Source organism: Lolium rigidum, chromosome 1 (genome assembly GCF_022539505.1).
Source record: "Lolium rigidum isolate FL_2022 chromosome 1, APGP_CSIRO_Lrig_0.1, whole genome shotgun sequence".
NCBI classification, from domain to species: domain Eukaryota; kingdom Viridiplantae; phylum Streptophyta; class Magnoliopsida; order Poales; family Poaceae; genus Lolium; species Lolium rigidum.
In genome coordinates, this window is record NC_061508.1 from 90429994 (window position 1) to 90452736 (window position 22743).

At 48.1% G+C, this 22743-nt stretch overlaps 1 protein-coding gene across 1 annotated transcript; it reads right to left on the minus strand.

Annotated features, from left to right (window-relative positions):
• Positions 1–847: 847 nt before the first annotated feature.
• Positions 848–22388, minus strand: LOC124693216 (putative tRNA (cytidine(34)-2'-O)-methyltransferase). The gene is made up of 7 exons (XM_047226714.1): positions 22259–22388; positions 22074–22180; positions 2797–2865; positions 2603–2661; positions 2400–2460; positions 2266–2319; positions 848–1444 (listed from the first exon to the last, which is right to left on the minus strand). Exons 1-7 carry the CDS (start codon positions 22386–22388, stop codon positions 1166–1168), a joined length of 759 nt encoding a protein of 252 aa, XP_047082670.1. The 3' UTR covers positions 848–1165.
• Between the last annotated feature and the right edge of the window lie 355 nt (positions 22389–22743).

The following is a 22743-nucleotide window of genomic DNA, read 5'->3' on the forward strand; positions in this document are numbered from 1 at the left end:
GAGCGACGTGACGGTTTGCTGCGCGTCTGCGGAAACTGCACCGCCGCTGCGTCCCAATAACGCGACGAGTTAAAATGGAATGAGCCGCTGACGCGTCGGCCCCACCGCTCCCCGCTGGCGTCGACTTTTGGGATGTGTGGCTGACAGGCGGATCCCACGCCCAAAAAATTCACCCTCGTGAGGCACCGGCGCGCTCGATTCGCGCCTTGGCAAAGGGGCCGGTACGGGGTTGCCGGCGATTCAATTGAGCTCCAAAATTCGCCGACGCCGTTTGGGGCGCACTGGTGCGAGCCCATTTTCACCCCCGGCCCACGCCAGTGGAGATGCTCTAACTTATTGAATTCAGAAGGATTGCCATCATAGGGATGCAATGCAAACACACTCATGGGCAATTAGTAGTCTCAAGATTTTTCCTAGGCCTTCACTGTGTAATCACCACTACGGCTTCTGTTGCACAAATACTGAAGTTCAGCTGAAAGTTGAAACGCTAATTTGGGCTGCATTCAAACCATAAAAAACTGACAAAAATGTACAGGCCAGAGAGAAGAAAATCTGTCACTGTGCGCGCACATGACGAACATTCAAACTTTGAAAAGGCGAAAATGCAGATGCAGGCAACGCTCTAGATACGCCGCCATAACCGTTCGTCAGAGGATCATGGAGGAACTGCTGACGAACTTGACATTTATCATCCTGCAGACCAACGGATGATCCAATAATTCACCGGCATGACAGGTGCAGAGTGTGGGGACTATTTGGCCCGTGAGCTGACAGAAGTTTTAAATAGCAGTGAATTTCTTCACCAACCTCCCTCAGTCCTCAGTCGTCCTCACCATGTATCTAAACAGAAACAAAGTGACAAAACATCTGCATACGAATCAACCAACGTATTGATGGTTCAGTACAATTAGGCAGCTCGGTGTACTAGAGCTCTGAAGAGACCCCATCTTGCTTCTTGTCATATCTAATTACCTCCTGGCAGGAGTATAAATCAAATCCAACTACAAAATTTGACTCAGCATGCGAGCAAAACCTCCGGATCAAATGTTCACAAAATCGCAAGGCGCAGCAAGAAATAGAAGAAACTCTCGCTCTTTTCAATTTGAAAGCAGCAGATTTTCAGCACTGAGTGTACCGTAAATAAATATCTTCAGATGAGTGTTTTTCATCCATAAATATCCTCTGCTGGGAACAATCCTTGAGCTTCCTCCGGGAGATCAGCCTGGTACTGGAGCTGCTCGTAGTTCAGCTGTCTGGCTGCTTCGTAGAGCGCTACTCCAACGCTGACCGAGAGATTCAGGCACCGGACGTAGGTTTCCACCATCGGAATTCGGATGGTTCCACCACCTAGGGCTTCTCCGGAGCAGTCTTCCAGCGCGGAGTCTGGTAGCCCTTTTGTTTCAGAGCCGAATACTAGCCAGTCCCCTGGCTTATATGCGAAATCCTGAACAAAAGATGTGGAGGATAATAAGCAAACAAATGCAAACATTTAGTGCAAGAATATGACTCGCACATTTTCTTTGTATTCATTCATATATCAATGTGGAAGTGGGCATATTCAAGTCAATCTGCTCCAATGGTATTCGGGTTTCCAAATATTAGTTATGCAGTATCCAATCAACAAAGAGTTGAGCTGGTGTACTATATCAACACATGCCGGAGTAAAGATTAATGTATGTAAAATTTTAGAACCAACCATTTAACAAGAAAATATTACAATCAATCATGAGATATGACTAATGTAAATGCACAATGGTAAATAATTAGGGATCAAAAGGGTTAACTGAAAAAAAAGAGGAGACCCTGACCCACTAATTATTCTGCAAGAATGAAGAATATAGAACCAAAAGGAGAACAAAGATCACTATCATAGCAACATGAACACCCACCAGCCACTGGGATTCATTCTTGATAGGCACATGTGTTTATGTCTATGCCGAGGATAAGGATAATAATACATAATAGCTCCCTGGTAGCCATCAGACAGAATCCAAAACCACTGAAACAGATACTATTGATCCATTGTTCTTAGGGTGTCAATGTGGGATCCCGATGGGATCTCACTTTTAGTGTATCTTGCCTTTTCTAGTTCAAAATTTTGTGTCAAAATTTACACTAGAAAAAGCAAAATGTACTACAAGTGGGTCTTAGGTGGGATCCCACTTGACACCTTAGCTGAATTATTTGATAGGAATGAAATGGAAGTATATTCATATATACAAGAATTTACTTTAAGCAATTCGATTTCAATAATGTATTACTCACTGAATGGATACGTGTGCCTCTTTTGGTAAATGCCAGCAACCTTTTTTCTCCATCCTGGTGTAAAGAAAAAGATTAGTTAAAACTTCCCATTTAGTCAGAGTTATATTGATCGTAGGAGGGTAAAACCGCAGTACCTGCTGCATGAAATAATCTCGGAACTCATCCCAAGTGTCATGAACCTTCACAACAACATAACTTTGTAGGAATAGTTAAGGTTCAGACTTGCTGCAGTTCAAACGACGGACACAAACCACCGGACTAACTTCAAGTATCTGGGTTTCACTGTGTTGCAGATCATAAAGAGTAACTATAAATAGAATATCTAACTGTAGGATACGGCCAATAATCCAATCCAGCTCGCTTCAATTTTGTGTCATCTATGTTATAACCTAAAGGCTGGATATATAAAAGAAACTTTCAGTTCAAATAAATCAGTGTGAGCTACTCATAGTGATAGAAGAGCAAATAATGACAACAATGTATGTACTACAACTTTTGTCTAGAGGACAAAACAATGAACACTAACCTTACCCCGACAAGATGGAGGCCAACAGCCGCTGCTGCACAAGTCCTTGCAATTGATCCTGTATTTCCTGGGATCTATGAGGCAAATTTATAGTTTAGTGAGAAGCAGCTAAGTGAAAAATATTAAAGAACCAACTCACTGTCATTGTGAGATTACAAATCACTAAAGGGACGGGGGCGAGGGTGCTGATGTGGAACTCCTCGGCGTCGGCGCCCTCGGGCGGTCCACGTACACTCATATGCACCGAAGGAGGATCAGCCGTGGCATACTTGTCGGCGATGCAGAAGAGCTCCGTCAGGGTCTTGGGCTCTGCTCGCGCTAGCTTGTGCTTGGTAGATGGGCCGGATGACGCCCTCCTTGCACGATGGGGAAGCCGCCTTGTCGATCTCCGCATGGACGTCCTTGCCCCGGCGAGCGAGATCGTCCACCCGCCGGCTGGTGCGGTGAGCCGGGGTGAAATCGAAGACGGTGTTGTACTCCGTGGTGACCGCGGCGACCTCGCGCCGCCTGCGCCTGATCTCCGCCTCGACCTCTCCAACTTGTCCCCCTTGGGTGAGGTTAAGACGATGCCGACTCCTAACCCTGTTCGCATCTTGGATCCGTCGAAGTGGAGCTTCCAGTAATTGATGGCCGGCCGAGTAGAGCATGATATGAGCTCTGGACGTCTACCACCTCAAACCAGATGGGCTCCCGCCTGTAGTGGCTCTTGGTGCCGAAGACGATGTCCAGCCGGACCTTGCCCATGACACCGCAGCTGGCTCCCGGTACGATGCCGTGGAAGGTGGTCTTGCTAGGGTGGAGATGGGACTCTTTGATGCCCATCTTCTCCATTGTGTCACGGTACAGGATGTTGATGCTGCTGCCGCCGTCTATGAGGACTCGAGTCAGGTGGACAGAGTTCTTCTCCGCGGACACGAAGCAAGGGTCCACGACCATAGCATATCTGCCTGGGTTGGGCATAACAGACGGCTGGTCGGTCCGGCTCCAGGTGATGTTCACGTGAGACCAGTTCAGGTACTGAGGGACAGCTACCGCATTGACCCTCAAACCAGATGGGCTGCGGGCTGCCCAGTTGCACTGCCTGGTTGTGTGTCCAGCCGGCTTAGCACCACTGTGGTACTTACAAGGCATATCAAGCATAGCCTCATAGGTGTACTTTGGGTTGTCCTGCCACGCCTTTTTCTGGCGACGACTGCCCCGAGCAGCCTTTTGAGTTCAAAAACACTTGAACAGTCTACCAGAGCCAGTGTAGATCGGCGATCTCGTCCTCGGAGGCAAAGACCATGGTTTCGACGGACGGTGCTCTGCCACGTCGCCGGCAACCCCGTTGGTGGCCCTGTTAACGGGTGGCGCGTCCTTGTGTACTTTGTCGTGCTCTGCCACATCGCCGGCATAACCCGTTGGTGGCCCTGTTATGGCACTTTTTCTCCCTGCTCAGGAGGGGACGGTACTGTTTTCAGAGTCGACCGCCTCCCGGGGCCATCTGCGTGTACGCATACGCGCTCAAGGCCTTCCCGCTTCACCCCTTCTTCTCCGACGCGCTCTTCCACTTCGAACTCGCACCGAGCCAGATCACCCCAACGGGTGGCGCCTCCACATGTTCGACGCAATGTCTGACAGTGCAATGTCCACACGAGGGGAGCACGGAGACGGCCGTGGCCGGGGGCGAGGACTGCATCGTCGCCTTCCCGGTCCTCCTCTGTTGCCTCCGAGGTAAACTCAGATCTTTTTATTAATCTTGTCTCAAGGTTAAATAAGCTTAAGTGTCAAAATAAATTGGTTGGACTTTTTTTTTGAGAAATTGGTTGGACTTTGGAGAAGAAATGGCTAGCAAGTAGGGGTAGGCGTGCGAAGCAGGGCCCACTGGCCACGCGTACCCAACAGTCCAACCAATCAGACTCAGGAGTACCCACGCGTACCACTCCTGGCAGCTTTCCCACAGGCAGTTGTCTTCTCCGCGGTCAGTCTCGGGAGTAATGGCTACCGCTCTCCTCTCCGCGCCTAGCTCTCTGTGCCTCTTCAATCAGACTCGGGAGCCGAGGTTTCTGCCGCAGCGAAGTTCACCGGCGCACGAAAGCATATGCACCTACGCCTTTACTTCCCCCTATATTATCGTAGTTAAGGATGAAGGCTCGGAGCCAATCCAAGCCTGGCGAAAGGAGAGAGAAAATAAATCGGCGTCGAGCCCTCCTTCGCCAGGCCGCCGCTGAGCACCAAATCAAGCTGCAAGAGGATCGCCAGGCCGCCGCTGAGCACCAAATCAAGCTGCAAGAGGATCGCCAGGCCGCCACTGAGCTGCAAGAGGTATTAAACTTCCAACCCTGCTCCATCCAATGCAAGTTCTCAAATTAAACTTCACTATTTTTATGGCAGAAAATACTCTGTCAACACTTCTTTTTAATAAGTCTCTCAACACTTGAGGTCACCACCGACAAAAACAACACTAATTTGAGAAGCATACACCAACTTGCCATTCGCGTCCACAGATTGATCGACCTGAAATACCAAATCCCCGGTTATATACTACTTTCCAGGTCATTCCAGGTTACCTATATACTACTTTTCAGGTTATATAAAACTTTTCCAGGTCATTCCAGGTTACCTACCACATTTGATTTCTCAAGGGACAACTCATTGTCCGCTAATTCAACAATTTGGGCACTGTTAGCTATGCATCATCTAGCAAGTTTAATTACATATCAAGCAAAGCTGCAACCACCTTGTAATATACAGAGCAAACAAAGACCTTGAAGAATAAAGCGATACAAGGTTCAAACGCAAAGAGCAGAAGTTTCACACGCAAGGTTCACCAGCGATACAAGTTCAGAACTAACAAGTTCACAAGTTCACCAGCGATACACGGCTAGCAGCAGAGCGAGCAATAAGTTTTACAGACATAAGCCAATGAGAGGCTATCATACGAATATAACAAAGTTTTAACACACCCACAACGGGGCAAAAGAACGACTAAAAACACGGCAGAGGTGACACATCGACACCCTGTCTGCGTCATAGCTAGGGAGCAACTTGCGGTAGCACGGGGAACTAGGAGCTTCTACGACGACATTGCTTGGGAGCTTGAGGGTCTTGAGGGTCTGTAGGGATACATCAACGTTCTTCTTACTTTCTTTTGGGATGCTTCCTAATTGGTGAAGTTACATCACCACGCTCAACAACACCATTGAGCCTCGGGCTGAACCTCCTAGGCACCGCAGCAGCAGGCATCTTGGTAGCACGGCTTTTTGACTTGGCAGCTTTAGAAATCCCTTCTTCATGCACAGCTGTGTTGGCAGCTTCGAGCACCGCGACAACGGCCTTCTTTGTGTTGGCGGCTTCGGCGGCTTCGGAAATGCTTGCAGGAGGCATCAACATTGCTGCTGAGAAGCACCAAGCTGGCTGCAATGCAATGATCTCTTCTTCGACAGCCTTCTTTGTGTTGGCGGCTTCGAGCGGCTTCGAAATGCTTGCGGGACTCACCAACATTCTTTGCAGTAAGCACTAACTGGCTGCAATGCAATGATCTCTTCTTTATCAGCCTTCTTTGTGATGATAGCTTCAGCAGCTTCTTCTTCATCAGCCTTCTTTGTGCTGGTAGCTTCAGCAGCTTCAGAAATGTTGCAGGAGGCACCAACATTGCTTTGCAGGAAGCACCAGCCGGCTGCAATGCGGATAATCTAGCTATGCATGCATCAACTTGTGCTTGGTCAACTCCAAAAGATTCAAGATTCACTTGCTGAAGAAAAGGAGGCTGAAGCTAGTGGACTGGATAACTTCTTGAGACTCGGGCACTCCGAAGTTACCACGGCGAAGTCGCCATAGCGAGATCTTACATCTTGGGAGTCAAGCTGCGATCTGGATGCAAAATCTTGATGATTGCGCATAGCAGATCTCCTCTAGAGATTTCAACTGAAATGGAAAATTGAAGAGAAGATGTAAGATTTGAAGCCAAGTACGGCATAGTATGCTTTCAAGATAAAGAGATGATCAATACCTTAAAGTTCTCGAAGGAGATCCTGCCATTGTCCTTAGCCTTACAAATAGTATCCATCAAAGTCGCCATATCATACTCATTGAGCCGAGGACGATTCTTGTTTACACTATCCGTCAGTTTAAAATTATCGACAATAAATCCCTGACAACCGAATATACAGTTAAACAAGTTAACTGTGAAGCATGCACATCAAATCCATATGAAGCAGGCAACTCAAGCACGATAAAAAAAATCCAAAGATGACAGCTAGCTGGGCAGGTAAAAAAAAATCCAAATCCGAATATACAGCTAGTAATTGATGAGAGCACCAGAATGCTTACCAGAATTATGATTGGGCAACCAGGCATAGTAAGTGATGCCTTGTTTTTTGCATCCTGCCTCTCTGCTTCTTCCAAATTTTGATACAATCCCTGAGATGCTCATACACTATTGTACACATGTCAAATTTCTTGAGACTTGCCAAATCCCTTGTGTACATCACTGCATGTACGTTTATATTTTGTGAAGTGGCAGGCATTAGAAATCTTGAAAAGAGAATGAGGAAAAAACATTTGACCCTCAAATGTTTGTTCTCCTCTTTTTTCATAAACTTCAATATATTCCCAGTGTCCAACGACGTTTGACCCAATTCAGATCGCAATTGAATAAAGTCCTTATGTTTTGCATATTGTACTTGAGGGGGGCCTTAGGACCTTGGGGCAGCATCAAGAGATGATGGATCTCATCTGGTCTGATGTATACAATTACATCATTTTGTAGCTGCACCTTGATCCTATCCTCTTCCAGATCAACTAGCTTCATACACAGATAGGTTTCCTTGCGCTGGCTGATTTGTCCCAACTTTAGGTTTTAGGAAAGGTGAGTACCAAAGTTGCTCAACTTCATGTCTGATCCGCTTCATCAAGACTCTCCATTGCTTCCATAACATCTTGGGCCTTAAAGCCAAAGTCAATACACACGCGCTCATCTCTTTCTCCATGTGCGCCCAACTTCCGACTCTTCATCCGGGAGGATCCACGGGACTAGTAATTGTGTATTCGGATTAGGAGTCATGGTCATATTCTCGTGGTCATATTCGGATGCTTCACACTCGGCGTAACTAATAGTATGTGTAAATGTTAGTTTCTATCTATCCTAATTTCTATCTCTGAATATGGATTTGTTCTAATTTGTATCTTGTTTTTTTATCTTGTTCTATCTATAGTTAGGTTGTTTCTTTTTTGAAGTCACGTTGGTGTGTACTAGTGACAGTATCTTAGACACAAAAAATTCACTCGCAGTGCATAATTTGACAAGTCTAGGATACGCTTTGAAGCAGATCGTTCGATTTGCTCTTGATTGTTATTTTTTTTATACATTTAAAAATTAATTGGCTGCTGGTTTCAGCATATTCTACTGATGATAGTTGACTTGCAAGTTGACACAACTTATCGTTTTCTCTATTGTAGGACAGCAGGTTCATTGCACACTTCCTAATATTCAAAAGATGTCTTCTACTTCTCGTATTGAATCATGTGGTGAGGTAAGACTCGTGCTCATTAAACGACACATCTTTAAAAATGTTAATTAGATGATTCAATGATCTACAAAAATGTTAATTAGATGGTTCAATCAAATTGGCTAACTCAGTGTTGAGTTTAGCATCTCTTTTGTCGTTGTGGTGGTTTAGTGTAGGGAAAACTTGGTTCTCCCAGTTTTAGTGAACTAAAAATGATGAAAATTTGAAAGCAAATTGTTACCTCCTAATATTTGCATTTGTACCAACTAAAATTCTTCTCCTGGCTCATGATTATGCATTTAACTGTCCTCCCAGATGAAGAGTCAGAAGTTGGGCGCACATGGAGAAAGAGATGAGCGCGTGTGTATTGACTTTGGCTTTAAGGCCCAAGATGTTATGGAAGCAGCGGAGAGTCTTGATGAAGCAGACCGACATGAAGTTGAGCAACTTTGGTACTCACCTTTCCTAAACCTAAAGTTGGGACAAATCAGCCAGCGCAAGGAAACCTATCTGTGTATGAAGCTAGTTGATCTGGAAGAGGATAGGATCAAGGTGCAACTACAAAATGATGTAATTGTATACATCAGACCAGATGAGATCCATCATCTCTTGATGCTGCCCAAGGTCCTAAGGCCCCCTCAAGTACAATATGCAAAACATAAGGACTTTATTCAATTGCGATCTGAATTGGGTCAAACGTCATTGGACACTGGGAATATATTGAAGTTTATGAAAAAAGAGGAGAACAAACATTTGAGGGTCAAATGTTTTTTCCTCATTCTCTTTTCAAGATTTCTAATGCCTACCACTTCACAAAATATAAACATACATGCAGTGATGTACACAAGGGATTTGGCAAGCCTCAAGGAATTTGACATGTGTACAATAGTGTATGAGCATCTCAAGGATTCTATCAAAATTTGGAAGAAGCATAGGCAGGATGCAAAAAACAAGGCATCACTTACTATGCCTGGTTGCCCAATCATAATTCCGGTAAGCATTCTGGTGCTCTCATCAATTACTAGCTGTATATTCGGATTTGGATTTTTTTTACCTGCCCAGCTAGCTGTCATCTTTGGATTTTTTTTATCGTGCTTGAGTTGCTTGCTTCATATGGATTTGATGTGCACGCTTCACGCGTTAACTTGTTTAACTGTATATTCGGTTGTCAGGGATTTATTGTCGATAATTTGAAACTGACGGATAGTGTAAACAAAAATCGCCCTCGGCTCAATGAGTATGATATGGCGACTTTGATGGATACTATTTGTAAGGTTAAGGACAATGGCAGGATCTCCTTCGAGAACTCTAAGGTATTGATCATCTCTTTATCTTGAAAGCATACTATGGCGTACTTGGCTTCAAATCTTACATCTTCTCTTCGATTTCCCATTTCAGTTGAAATCTCTAGAGGAGATTTGCTATGCGCAATCATCAAGATTTTGCATCCAGTCCGCAGTTGACTCCCAAGATGTAAGATCTGCTATGGCGACTTCTGCCGTGGTAACTTCTGGAGTGCCCGAGTCTCAAGAAGTTATCCAGTCCATGCATTCGAGATCCTTTCTTCAATGCGTGAATCTCGAATCTTTTGGAGTTGACCAAGCACAAGTTGATGCATGCATAGCTAGATTATCCGCATTGCGAGCCTGATGCTCGCTTCTGCGAAGAATGTTGGTGCCTCCTGCAACATTTCTGAAGCTACTGAAACCACCAGCACAAAGAAGGCTGATGAAGAAAAAACTGCTGAAGCTACCAACACAAAGAAGGCTGATGAAGAAGAGATCATTGCATTGCAGCCAGTTGGTGCTTACTGCAGCAATGTTGGTGACTCCTGCAGCATTTCTGAAGCTGCCAACACAAAGAAGGCTGCTGAAGAAGAGATCATTGCATTGCAGCCAGTTGGTGCTTCCTGCAGCAATGTTGATGCCTCCTGCAGCATTTCTGAAGCTGCTGAAGCTGCCAACACAAAAAAGGCTACTGCTGCGGTGGTGCCTGAAGCTGCCAACACAGTTGTGCATGAAGAAGGGATTTCTAAAGCTGCCAAGTCAAAAAGCCGTGCTACCAAGATGCCTGCTGCTGCTGTGCCTAGGAGGTTCAGCCCGAGGCTCAATGGTGTTGTTAAGGGCGGTGATGTAACTTCACCAATTAGGAAGCATCCCAAAAGAAAGTAAGAAGAACGTTGATGTATCCCTACAGACCCTCAAGACCCTCAAGCTCCCCCAGTAATGTCGTCGTAGAAGCTCCTAGTTCCCCGTGCTACTGCAAGTTGCTCCCTAGCTATGACGCAGCAGGGTGTCAGTGTGTCACCTCTGCTGTGTTTTTAGCTGTTCTTTTGCCCCGCTGTGGGTGTGTTAAAACTTTGTTATATTCGTATGATAGCCTCTCATTGGCTTATGCTGTAAAACTTATTGCTCGCTTCTGCAGACTTCGTGTATCGCCTGGTGAACTTGTGAACTTGTTAGTTCTGAACTTGTATCGCTGGTGAACCTTGCGTGTGAAACTTCTGCTATTTGCGTTTGAACCTTGTATCGCTTTATTCTGCAAGGTGTTTGCTTGCTCTGTATATTACAAGGTGCTTGCAGCTTTGCTTGATATGTAATTAAACTTGCTAGATGATGCATAGCTAACAGTGCCCAAATTGTTGAATTAGCGGACAATGAGTTGTCCCTTGAGAAATCAAATGTGGTAGGTAACCTGGAAAGTCCTTCATAGGTAACCTGGAATGACCTGGAAAAGTTTTATATATCCTGAAAAGTAGTATATAGGTAATCTGGAATGACCTGAAAAGTAGTATATAACCGGGGATTTGGGATTTCAGGTCGATTAATCTGTGGACGCGAATGGAAAGTTGGTGTATGCTTCTCAAATTAGTGTTGTTTTTGCCGGTGGTGACCTCAAGTGTTGAGAGACTTATTAAAAAGAAGTGTTGACAGAGTATTTTCTGCCATAAAAATAGTGAAGTTTAATTTGAGAACTTGCATTGGATGGAGCAGGGTTGGAAGTTTAATACCTCTTGCAGCTCAGCAGCGTACTAGCGATCCTCTTGCAGCTTGATTTGGTGCTCAGCGGCGGCCTGACGATCCTCTTGCAGCTTGATTTGGTGCTCAGCGGCGGCCTGGCGATCCTCTTGCAGCTTGATTTGGTGCTCAGCGGCGGCCTGGCGAAGGAGGGCTCGCCGCCGATTTATTTTCTCTCTCCTTCCGCCAGGCTTGGATTGGCTCCGAGCCTTCATCCTTAACTACGATAATATAGGGGAAAGTAAAGGCGTAGGTGCATATGCTTTCGTACGCCGGTGAACTTCGCCGCGACAGAAACCTCGGCTCCCGAGTCTGATTGAAGAGGCGCAGAGAGCTAGGCGCAGAGAGGAGAGCGGTAGCCATTACTCCTGAGCCTGACCACGGAGAAGACAACTGCCTGTGGGAAAGCTGCCAGGAGTGGTAAGCGTGGGTACTCCTGAGTCTGATTGGTTGGACTGTTGGGTACGCGTGGCCAGTGGGCCCTGCTTCGCACGCCTACCCCTACTTGCTAGCCATTTCTTCTCCAAAGTCCAACCAATTTCTCAAAAAAAAAGTCCAACCAATTTATTTTGACACTTAAGCTTATTTAACCTTGAGACAAGATTAATAAAAAGATCTGAGTTTACCTCGGAGGCAACAGAGGAGGATCGGGAAGGCGACGATGCAGTCCTCGCCCCGGCCACGGCCGTCTCCGTGCTCCCCTCGTGTGGACATTGCACTGTCAGACATTGCGTCGAACATGTGGAGGCGCCACCCGTTGGGGTGATCTGGCTCGGTGCGAGTTCGAAGTGGAAGAGCGCATCGGAGAAGAAGGGGTGAAGCAGGAAGGCCTTGAGCGCGTATGCGTACACGCAGATGGCCCCGGGAGGCGGTCGACTCTGAAAACAGTACCGGCCCTCCTGAGCAGGGAGAACAAGTGCCATAACAGGGCCACCAACGGGTTATACCGGCGATGTGGCAGAGCACGACGAAGTACACAAGGACGCGCCACCCGTTAACAGGGCCACCAACGGGGTTGCCGGCGACGTGGCAGAGCATCGTCCGTCGAAACCATGGCCTCTGCCTCCGAGGACGAGATCGCCGATCTACACTGGCTCTGGTAGACTGTTCAAGTGTTTTTGAACTCAAAAGGCTGCTCGGGGCAGTCGTCGCCGTAAAAGGGCGTGGCGAGGACAACCCAAAGTACACCTATGAGGCTATGCTTGATATGCCTTGTAAGTACCACAGCTGGTGCTAAGCCAGCTGGACACACAACCGTAGCAGGCAACTGGGCAGCCCGCAGCCCATCTGGTTTGAGGGTCAATGCGGTAGCTGTCCCTCAGTACCTGAACTGGTCTCACGTGAACATTACCTGGAGCCGGACCGACCAGCCGTCCGTTATGCCCAACCCAGGCAGATATGCTATGGTCGTGGACCCTTGCTTCGTGTCCGCGGAGAAGAACTCTGTCCACCTGACTCGAGTCCTCATAGACGGCGGCAGCAGCATCAACATCCTGTACCGTGACACAATGGAGAAGATGGGCATCAAAGAGTCCCATCTCCACCCTAGCAAGACCACCTTCCACGGCATCGTACGGGAGCCAGCTCGCGGTGTCATGGGCAAGGTCCCGATTGGACATCGTCTTCGGCACCAAGAGCCACTACGGCGGGAGCCCATCCGGTTTGAGGTGGTAGACGTCCGCAGCTCATATCATGCTCTACTCGCCGGCCATCAATTCATCGGGAAGCTCCACTTCGACGGATCCAAGATGCGAACGGGGTTAGGAGTCGGCATCGTCTTAACCTCACCCAAGGGGGACAAGTTGGAGAGGTCGAGGCGGAGATCGAGCGCGGCGGCGCGAGGTCGCCGCGGTCACCACGAAGTACAACACCGTCTTCGATTTCACCCCGGCTCACCGCACCGGCCGGCGGGTGGACGATCTCGCCGCGCCGGGCAAGGACGTCCATGCGGAGATCGACAAGGCGGCTTCCCCATAGTGCAAGGAGGGCGTCATCCGGCCCATCTACCAAGCACAAGCTAGCGCGAGCAGAGCCCAAGACCCTGACGGAGCTCTTCCGCATCGCCGACAAGTATGCCACGGCTGACGAAATCATGAAGAAGCCCCTGCGGCCGGATGCTATCATTCATGGGTCAAGCTCCAAGGGGGCAGAGCAGGCAGGCGGCGGCCGGCTCCACGACGGCCGCAGCAAGAGGAAGGACGATCATCCGGATGCCCGTTACGGCGCCAAGCAGGTAGCCGTCGCTGAAGAAGCTGATCCGGCTGCTCGGGGCAGTCGTCGCCAGAAAAAAGGCGTGGCAGGACCGCCCAAAGTACACCTATGAGGCTATGCTTGATATGCCTTGTAAGTACCATAGTGGTGCTAAGCCGGCTGGACACACAACCAGGCAGTGCCAATGGAAGCTCAGGAACGCGCCCCATTGGCGGGCCACCACCAGCTGGCCTCCTTCATCAACCTCCAGGTCAGCCAGCCACCAATGGGTCGAGCTGGCCTCCCTCGGGCTGATCTTCCCGGGCCCGCAGCAGTACGTGATCTCCTGGAAGACCTCGGAAAAGCACCAGCTTGGGCTCCCCACCTCCCTGGAGGATGGTGTGGAACTCCACGAAGCTGGAATCCCCCGACTTGTCACTGCCTGTCGCCCCGGCGGGCGCCTCCACCTCCTCGGCCCCGGGCGTCTTCACCAACATTCCGCCTGGGGCGTCTGGAGTGCGCTAACGACACAAAGGATAACTTAACTTCCGAAAATGTAGCGATAGATGGAGGGATGCGTGATCTCCTCTGGGTGATGTCCTGCCGCCCCTCACCAGACTCCTCCTGGCTCCGGGAGCGGCGACCGCTGTGCACTCCTGCACCTAGGCGATGGTAGCCCCCTTTCCTGGGGCGATGGTGGATAAGGGCTTGTCCTTGGAGTGTTGCTCGCTTTCCTCGGGGAGGTCTTCTGGGTCCGGTCCGCCGCGCGAGGGACCCGGAGCCGGGTCCGCACCGTAGTCCCTTTCTGTGGAGGACCGGAACCCGGACCCAGAGATCCAGAGAAGGGCCAGAGGGGGGCCAAGGGGCCCCCACACCATGCCATGGCGCGGGTGCCACCCTGTCCGCGCCGGGGGGTGGTGTGGGCCCCCTGGTCCACCTCCGAGGCCACCCTTCCGACTATATATTGCCCTAGAAGTGAAAACCCTAGGGGAGTCGGCCAATAGGGGACCTAAGACTCCTGGTAACCTTCCCCCTAAGGCCCTAAGTTTTTCCATTTATTTGAATTTTTTATTTTTATAATGCCCGGTTGAATTTCAAATGAAAACCTCGGAATTTAGGATAAAGTGACACTTCAAACTTCAAATTTTGGGAAACTTTCTACATATTTCTATTTTTTACATGTATGTCACCATGTATGCCAAAATTGGGGTCATTTGGACATGGTCAAATTTTGGGAAACTTTCTACATATTTCTATTTTCTACACTCAAACCAGCTTTTCTAACAACGTGATTTTTTTTGACCACCTCTAAATCACCTCAAATTTCCTACACATGATCTTCTAGACAAACATAGATAGATTGTGAAGTTTTTCCATTATTTTGAATTTTTTTATTTTTGTAATGCCCGGTTGAATTTCAAGTGAAAACCTCAGAATTTTGGGATAGCTGTGAGCTGACTTTATTATGTGTCCAAATAAAACATCACATACAAAACAGATATACATGATCATCTCTTGTGATAATTTTTGGATAGCACAACAGTCAATTCTATACAAAAGAAATATTTAGCTGCACATGTGATAAATCCGCTGACCCAGAAGTGCATTGGATCAGTATTAGATAAGTGTAGAAGATGAAGACACTGACCGGGAAGTGCATCGGGTCAGTATTAGATAACCGTAGAAGATAAATCCACTTCAATTCGCCAAAAAGTTGCGGGTGCAGTAAATCTTGCTTTGACTCTTTTTAGATGATTGATTATGTAGGCTCCCGATGGGGTATCCCCCGAGGATATGGCTCAACTCGGCGGGAGTATCATGATGAGGAGGAAATTAATGATTCTTGAGTTCCTTGACCTGGTCGGGGGTGAGCTTCGCAGAGAATCCGCTGGCGGCGTGCTTGTAGTGGTACAGGACCGCGTCCCTGGCCTTCTCCTCACTGCAGAGGACGGGAGCGAGGGTGCTGATGTGGAACTCCTCGGCGTCGGCGCCCTCGGGGCGGTCCACGTACAGGACCGCGTCCATGGCCTTCTCCTCACTGCAGAGGATGTGGCGTTTTCCATCAGCACGGCGGCAGGTTCGGGGCGAGGATCTCCAAGGGGAAAGAAGAGACGTGGCTCGGCACCTTCGATACCGCGGAGGAGGCTGCCAGAGCGTACGACGCCGCGGCCGTCGAGATGCGCGGCGCGGTGACCAGAACCAACTTCCCGCAGCTGGTCGCTGTTGAACACGGCGTCTCTCCGCTCCAAGCCGAGCCGTCCGGCCAAGTCGTGCTCCGGCACCCGAGCGGCGCGCAGGTATGCGACTGGAAGGGGAAAGGTGCGCTGCCGCTGGGAGGCTTCGGCAGCCCAGGTATCCAGCACGACGATTTCTCGGTCAACCTGCGCGCGGTGGAGTGGCAGCAGGTGGACAATGGCAACCTGCTCAAGGGAATCTCCAGCGATGTAAGTTTAATCTGCAGATGCCTCTTCTTTGGATTATATTGCATGCCTTGTGACTGTGTATAGCTGTGCTGATTTAGTTATGCCGTCTGTTCCTTCACGCGGCTCAGGACAGGGACATGCTGAATGCTGCTGCAATTCTCCGGCACATTTCACTAGCTGGCCATGGAGACGGCTGGAGATGATGGAAGCGCCGCGGCAAACTGACGATGATGATGAACATTTCTGACTCGTAGGCTGATCACTGGTGCGAGAGTCCTGTCTGCTTGCAAGAACAATGCTGGGCTCTGCTATAATAGTTTCTAGTTGCTTTTAGTACCTGGTCCTTTCTTAGTTCGTTCTTGGAGCTACTAGCAGTATGTGGCAGCAGAGCCATGCTCATTATTCTTCTTTTTACACGTGGATGCAGAGCTCTTGCTGTTCCGATATCTTAAATTCTTAATGATAGTGGAGCTCGATCGCGAGGCCGTTTGGAAGATAAAAAAGAAGATAGGAGTCCGTAGATCTTCATCGAGTCCTTCCAGTACTACACTAGAAATCCAGAAGATCTGCTTTAGTTGTGACCGATCAGTAATTCAGTTCAGTATGCATGTCTGTCTGACAGTACAAGTCTTTGAGTGGAGCGGCCAATGCATTTTTACTGGCTGTCTGATCAGTAATTCAGTTCAGTCTTTGAATGTAGCAATGTCTGTAATGTTTCTCCAATTTTTCTTGCAGAAGCTATGCCCCCTTCTTGTAACCCAGAATGCAGAAACCATGTGTATGCAGAAGATCTTACTTGTAATTGAGTATGCATGTCATTGTAATCTCACAGGAGAAGAAAACCACTACAGGTGCGCCTGTTGGCAAGAAAATTGTACTATAGGGGGTAGATAAATTTTAGCCCAATCATGTTTAATATGCCTCTCGACATGATGTCCTTTTATTCAGTTCCTTTGGGTGTTGAACAAAAGGATTGATTTCTTTAGAGCTAGAATAGTTTGGCAAGCTGCGGGGTGATTTCCATGTCCCTAATGCGCAGAAGTTGGTTCAGGGGTACATCAGAGCTTGTGCAACCTGCCAGCGGAACAAGAGTGAGCAGCTGCATCCACCAGGCATATTACAGCCCCTTGGCATTCCAGAGATAGTATGGTCCACGTTACTTCGGACCATATCAGATACTGCAGTGTGTGGGGACAGTCGCCTATCGCGTACAGCTGCCAGCCAATGCACGCCTCCATGATGTGTTCCACGTGGGACTCCTCAAGCCATACCATGGTGACCCGCCAGAGGCTCTACCAGCACTTCCATCAACAATGCATGGTCGAGCCTGTCTCGAGCCCGAGAAGCTACTCAAAGCACGTGTATGTCGAGGTATTCATGAGCTTTTGGTCCAGTGGAAGGGTGCTGCAGCTGTCGAAGCCTCTTGGATGCCACTTGCTGATTTTCAGAAGACATATCTAGATCATCAGCTCGAGGATGAGCTGACTCGCAAGGGGGGGAGGGAGATGTCAGTTGGGGCATCCCTTATAGGCACAGGAGTCCTGCACAAGGGGCACCAACGCCACCCGACATAGGCTAAAGGAAAAGAACTTTTAGTTTGGCAGGTTTTTATTCCCTGCAGTTTCAAGCTAGTAATGTTCCAAGTCGGTTAGGATTTTGCCTTAGGCCTCAAGTCTTGTAACGTGGGCTATTTAGTGCTCACATCTAGCATGTTACGAATTAAGAAATAAACCAATCTATTATCTCCATCGTTACCTCTTCCCCTGCCTCTGCCATGCGACAGTCCCTCCCTGGCTGGCGTCGCGCCGCAGAGGTCCAAGGGTTCGGTGTTATATCCCACTACGTGACAGTGCGCCCAGCAAAGAACCGGCCGTGGCCGCCGATTTTGCAGAGGATATCTCAGTTCCCAACAAGAGGAGCATGTTCTTATCAGCGCCCACCTACATTTGACTGTGTCTTTCAAACAGCCGCAAACACACTTTGGTCTTTGATCACGGAAAAGTTAATGTGCAATTTTGTTCAACTTAGAGGAGCGGTGGCGATTGGGGAGTGAGTGGTGAACATAGAGAAAAAAATATGGCTCCAACCGACACCAGCAGTTCTTATAAAGGGTATAATGTGGCACAAACTTCATTAAATGGGACTATATGGGGTAACTATTGTCACAAATGGCAAACTAGAGCTAAAAAATGGAATTCACTCATGGTAAAAAGATGATTCACGTCAATTTCGTCGAAAAAAGTGATTGTAGATCACGTGTTTAAACTTGTACTGTTGCCAAAATGATTTAGAGCATATTGCAATGTTCATTTAATTTTAGAGATGTTCCTGATACAGTTCAGGACCTTTCTAATTCCTGGCTGGTCAGATTCAAAAAGAAGATCAAAAAACTGATCACTGCGGGGATTGCTGCAGCATTTTGGACAATGCGGAAATTTAGGAGTGATGCTTGCTTTGAAAATAAGAGGGTGCAAGATCTTTTTTTTTCTCGAACACATGTCTAAATGTGTGTCTTTGTATATAAATAAGAAGACCGTCAAGATGATGGGAAAGTTACAGCATTGGTAGCAAGGCTACTGAAGCTGGCAAAAACAAAGAAACAAGAGAAGAACAAAAGAGAAAACAAAATAAAATATATACAATTCTTCAGGTAACATCCGGAGGCCGAGCATGGAGAGGTAGACGGAAGCTCGTTGGCCCCAGCCAACAGCCACAACCTGGCTTCATCAAGAATTGAGAGCGATAAGTCGAGGTGGTTGGGTCTGGTGTTGTTGGAGATGACATTGTTGCGTGATTTCCAGTCTCCAAAGTGAGAGGATGATGATAGATCTTGTGGCTTTCTGGAGATGGGGGTCAGCTCTCATGGCAGCAGATTCGAACCAAGAATCGAACTCCTCGTCAGGCCCTGGGATACAGGCCTGGAGGCCAAGCTTGGAGAGAGTATCGAACCAGATTTGTTTGGCAAATGGGCATTGCAGCAGCAGATGGGTGATGCTCTCACTGCCCTGGTCACAAACTGCACAAGTGTTGTCATCAGTAAGACCATGTCGCATGTGTCGCTCAGCAGTCCAACAGCGATTAGCAGTAGCGAGCCATGCGAAAACCTTGCATTTGAGAGGAGCCCAGCAATCCCAAATAGCCTAGAAATACAGTGAGAATGTCATATAAAAAAAAGGACGTACCCAATGGCTGAGAGCTCCCGCACCGTGCGGGTCCGGGGAAGGTGTTAGTGGCAAGCCTTACCCTCACGAAGTGCAATGTGAGGAGACCGCGACTCGAACCTGGGACCTCTCGGTCACAGCGGTGAGGCTCTACCGCTGCACCAGGCCCGCCCTTCACAGTGAGAATGTCATACCCTCAAAAAAAAGCACTATGTGCAGATTTACTGGAGTAGGAGCCCGAGCTGGTGAAGTTCCAGGAAAACTCGTCTGCATTGTCAGGGAAAAGTTCTTGGGCATCAATGATTTCGACCAGGTTCAGAAACTGCATTATGCCGTCGATCGAAAGGGCACCGGAAATATCTTTAATCCAAGAATTTTCATGCACCAGCAGCAACAGTGCAGGCATTGACGGCATGCTCGCTGACAAAAGCAAACACAGCCGGCGCGATGCTAGAAATACTTTGACCAGCAAGCCACCTATCAGTCCGTAAGTAAATCCCGATGCCATCTCCCAACTTGACTCTACCGGCTGCATGGATCAGGGCGTTGATGTGGCGGTAAACCTTAATAGGGAACATGGCCCAAGGTTTTCCAGGATCGACATGTCGAAGCCAGGACCAGCGTGCACGCAGAGCCCAGCTCATGCGTTTGAGATCAATAACACCAAGGCCACTCATCTCGATTGGTCGACGGACATCACGCTAGGCAATGACACAGCCTTCCACCTCCATCATCACGACCGGATGACCGTAAGAAATTTCGTTGGCACTTAATTATTGCTTCACCGATAGGTTGGGGATTTCAGTAGCAAACATTGCATGAATCGGGACAGCAGCAAGCACAGCTTTGACAAGAACTAGCTGGTCACCTTTTGACAGCAAGTTGGCATGCCACCGAGAGCTTGTGGTGCAAATTGTCGATGAGGGGCTGCAAGTCTTGAGCACGAAGCTTCTAGATGGATAGCGGCACACCAAGGTAGGTGAAAGGGAACTCCTTGATTGGGCACACAAGGTGGTCAGCCGCAATTAGTCTCTCATCGTCTCCACATCTTATAGGAGTGGCAGCACTCTTAAGGATGTTTGTGTGAAGGCCAGTGGCTTCACCACAGATGCGAAGAAGTTCCTTGATGGTTCCGCAGTCAGATTGCATTGGTTTGAAGAAAACGATCGTATCATCTGCATATAGGGAAGTGCGGCTGCTCCACGGCTCCCTGGCAGATCGGCAAGCAGACCGAGGTGAGCAGCAAGGTCAATTAGGCAGTGGAAGCACTGCATAACTAGCATGAAGAGCATTGGTGACAGCGGGTCGCCTTGCCTGACACCACGATGGTGAGAGATGCCATCACCAGGGTTGCTGTTTACCAAAATGCAAGTGGAAGCAGATGACAGAAGGAGGCATACCAAGTTTATCCAGGCCTGACCAAAACGTAGATGCTGCATCAGCTCAATCAGAAATGTCCAGGAGACGGTGTCAAACGCTCGATCAATGTCAAGCTTCAGGAGGACAGTTGGGGCTTTTGCAGCATGAAATGACTTGGCGAGCTGTTGGGCCAACATGTAGTTGTCAAGAATAGAACGACCTCGGATGGAAGCACACTGATTGGGTGTTACTAAGGTTGGCAGTACAGGTGCAAGGCGCAAAGACATTGTCTTGGCAATCAATTTGGCTACACTGTGGACAAGGCTGATGGGCCAGAAGTCACGAACCTAAGACGCATCTTGCTTTTTGGGGAGGAGAATCTCAAAACCATGAGCACGACCAGAGTGAACTGCCTGAAAAACTGCCATAATGTCATTTTTGATTATTGCCCGGCAGGTTTTGAAAAAGGAACCTGTGAAACCGCCAGGCCCGGGCGCACGATCTCCAGGCATATCCTTGATAGCTGACAGAATCTCTTCTTCAGTAAAAACAGCATCCAGCTGGGAGAGATCAAAATGTGGTAGGCCGAGGCCTTCCAGGTTGAGGCTGAATGCGCGGTCAGGAGGTGCACTGAAAGCCTCTTCAGAAGTGCGAAGTAAAAGCTTCTTCAATAAGCTTTTGATCAGCCACCAGGGTATCATTATGGCGAATCTGGGAGATTAAGTTTTTTCCTTCTGCAATGATTGGCATGCAGGTGGAATTTTTTGTTTTGATCCTTTGTTTCCAAGTGCGAAGATCCTTTGTTTTGATCCATGTAGTGGGATATCGGTTGAACACTTAATCAAGTTTGCAGATAAAACAGGCAAACAAAGAGGAGATGAATTGGGGAGTAAAGTTCCTCGAAAAAGTAGCGACTAAAGTTTTTAGAGCTTCACAAGGATGGCGGCCTTCTCTTGTGATTGGTTTAGATGTAAAAGTTTGGTTCTATACCGAAGCTATCCCAGGCTAAGGGGTGCTTGGAGAGTTGCTTTGGGTATTGGCTGCTTCTTCTGTGGCGCCTTGATGTTCCCACGCTGGTTCGTGTTTGCTTTAAATTTCCTTTTTCTGCTGTAGCCATGCCTTTGTTTTGATGGGAGAGGAAACTCTCTTTTAATAAAATAATAAATTACAGCTCCTACTAATTGTCTGTTGGCTTAAGTATATCTCAGTCACCTGAAATTACACACTACTAAGCCTAAAATTGAACTCTTTGGATGTGTGCAAAGTGAAATGTTAATTCAATTTTTTGTTTCTAGTTTATGTCTGGGGTGACTTGGAGATCAAGATGGTTGGGTGTTGGTCCAAAAGCTTAGAAAATATGAGCGAAACCTAAGAAATTTCAGGCAACTTATTAATAGATAACCGATAAATTACTAATCTGTTCACTTGTGCAGCAAACCGATTGCTAATTGGAACAAACAAATACAACGCATCAAGCCATCAACTCTAGCCCACACGTGTGTCAATTTTGAACCTATCGTATCGAGTGGCAGAAAGATAAAGTAATTTAGGTACTCTACTATAGTCAGCAATGCCACCGTCAATAGCACATACAGCAGCAATCGGTAGAGAAAATAACTTGCAAACAGTTACAGAACAATTACCATAGGGGAAACCAGCACAACATGGAGCATCCTCTTGGAGCGCGCGACCTCCACGCCGCTCCCAACGGGTCCAGCTGCCGCTCCATTTCCGCTGGACGCAACTGCGACTGCAAACGCACACGCGCAATTACGGAAAAGTTAGGAAAGGGGAGGCCGCAAGAGAAGGAGATGAGATATTCACGCACGGGAGCAGAAGGCAGATGAGGAGGCCGTGCGACGCCGTTGGCAACGCCCTCTACCGTGCGCGGCGGCCTGGATTCCGCCGAGCTTGGCGCGGCAGTGGGCGAGAGCTCGCAGCCGAAGGCAGAGGTCCATGGACGGCGACCGCGGCAGTGGGCGACCTCTTTTGTTTACCTGGACGGCGACGGCGGCGGCGGCGCCTGTCCCCTTCGAGCTCTCACCTGTGCCCGGGATAAGGTCCGGCTGAAAGTCTGAAACTGTTCTAAAGAAATTATACTGGGCCTTTTGGGCAACAGTTTGATATTTCTGAATTTTATGGGCCAAACCTTTCAGAGCTTAGGCCAGGATTTGGGCTTGGTTATGACCCAACGCGAAACGAACACAACCAGAATTTATAAATCAAAGGTCCAGTCACAAAGCAAAGTTTCCCTAAAATATTCACAATCAAAGTTTTATAAATCATGAATTTTCCTTAATGGTTATGTTGATT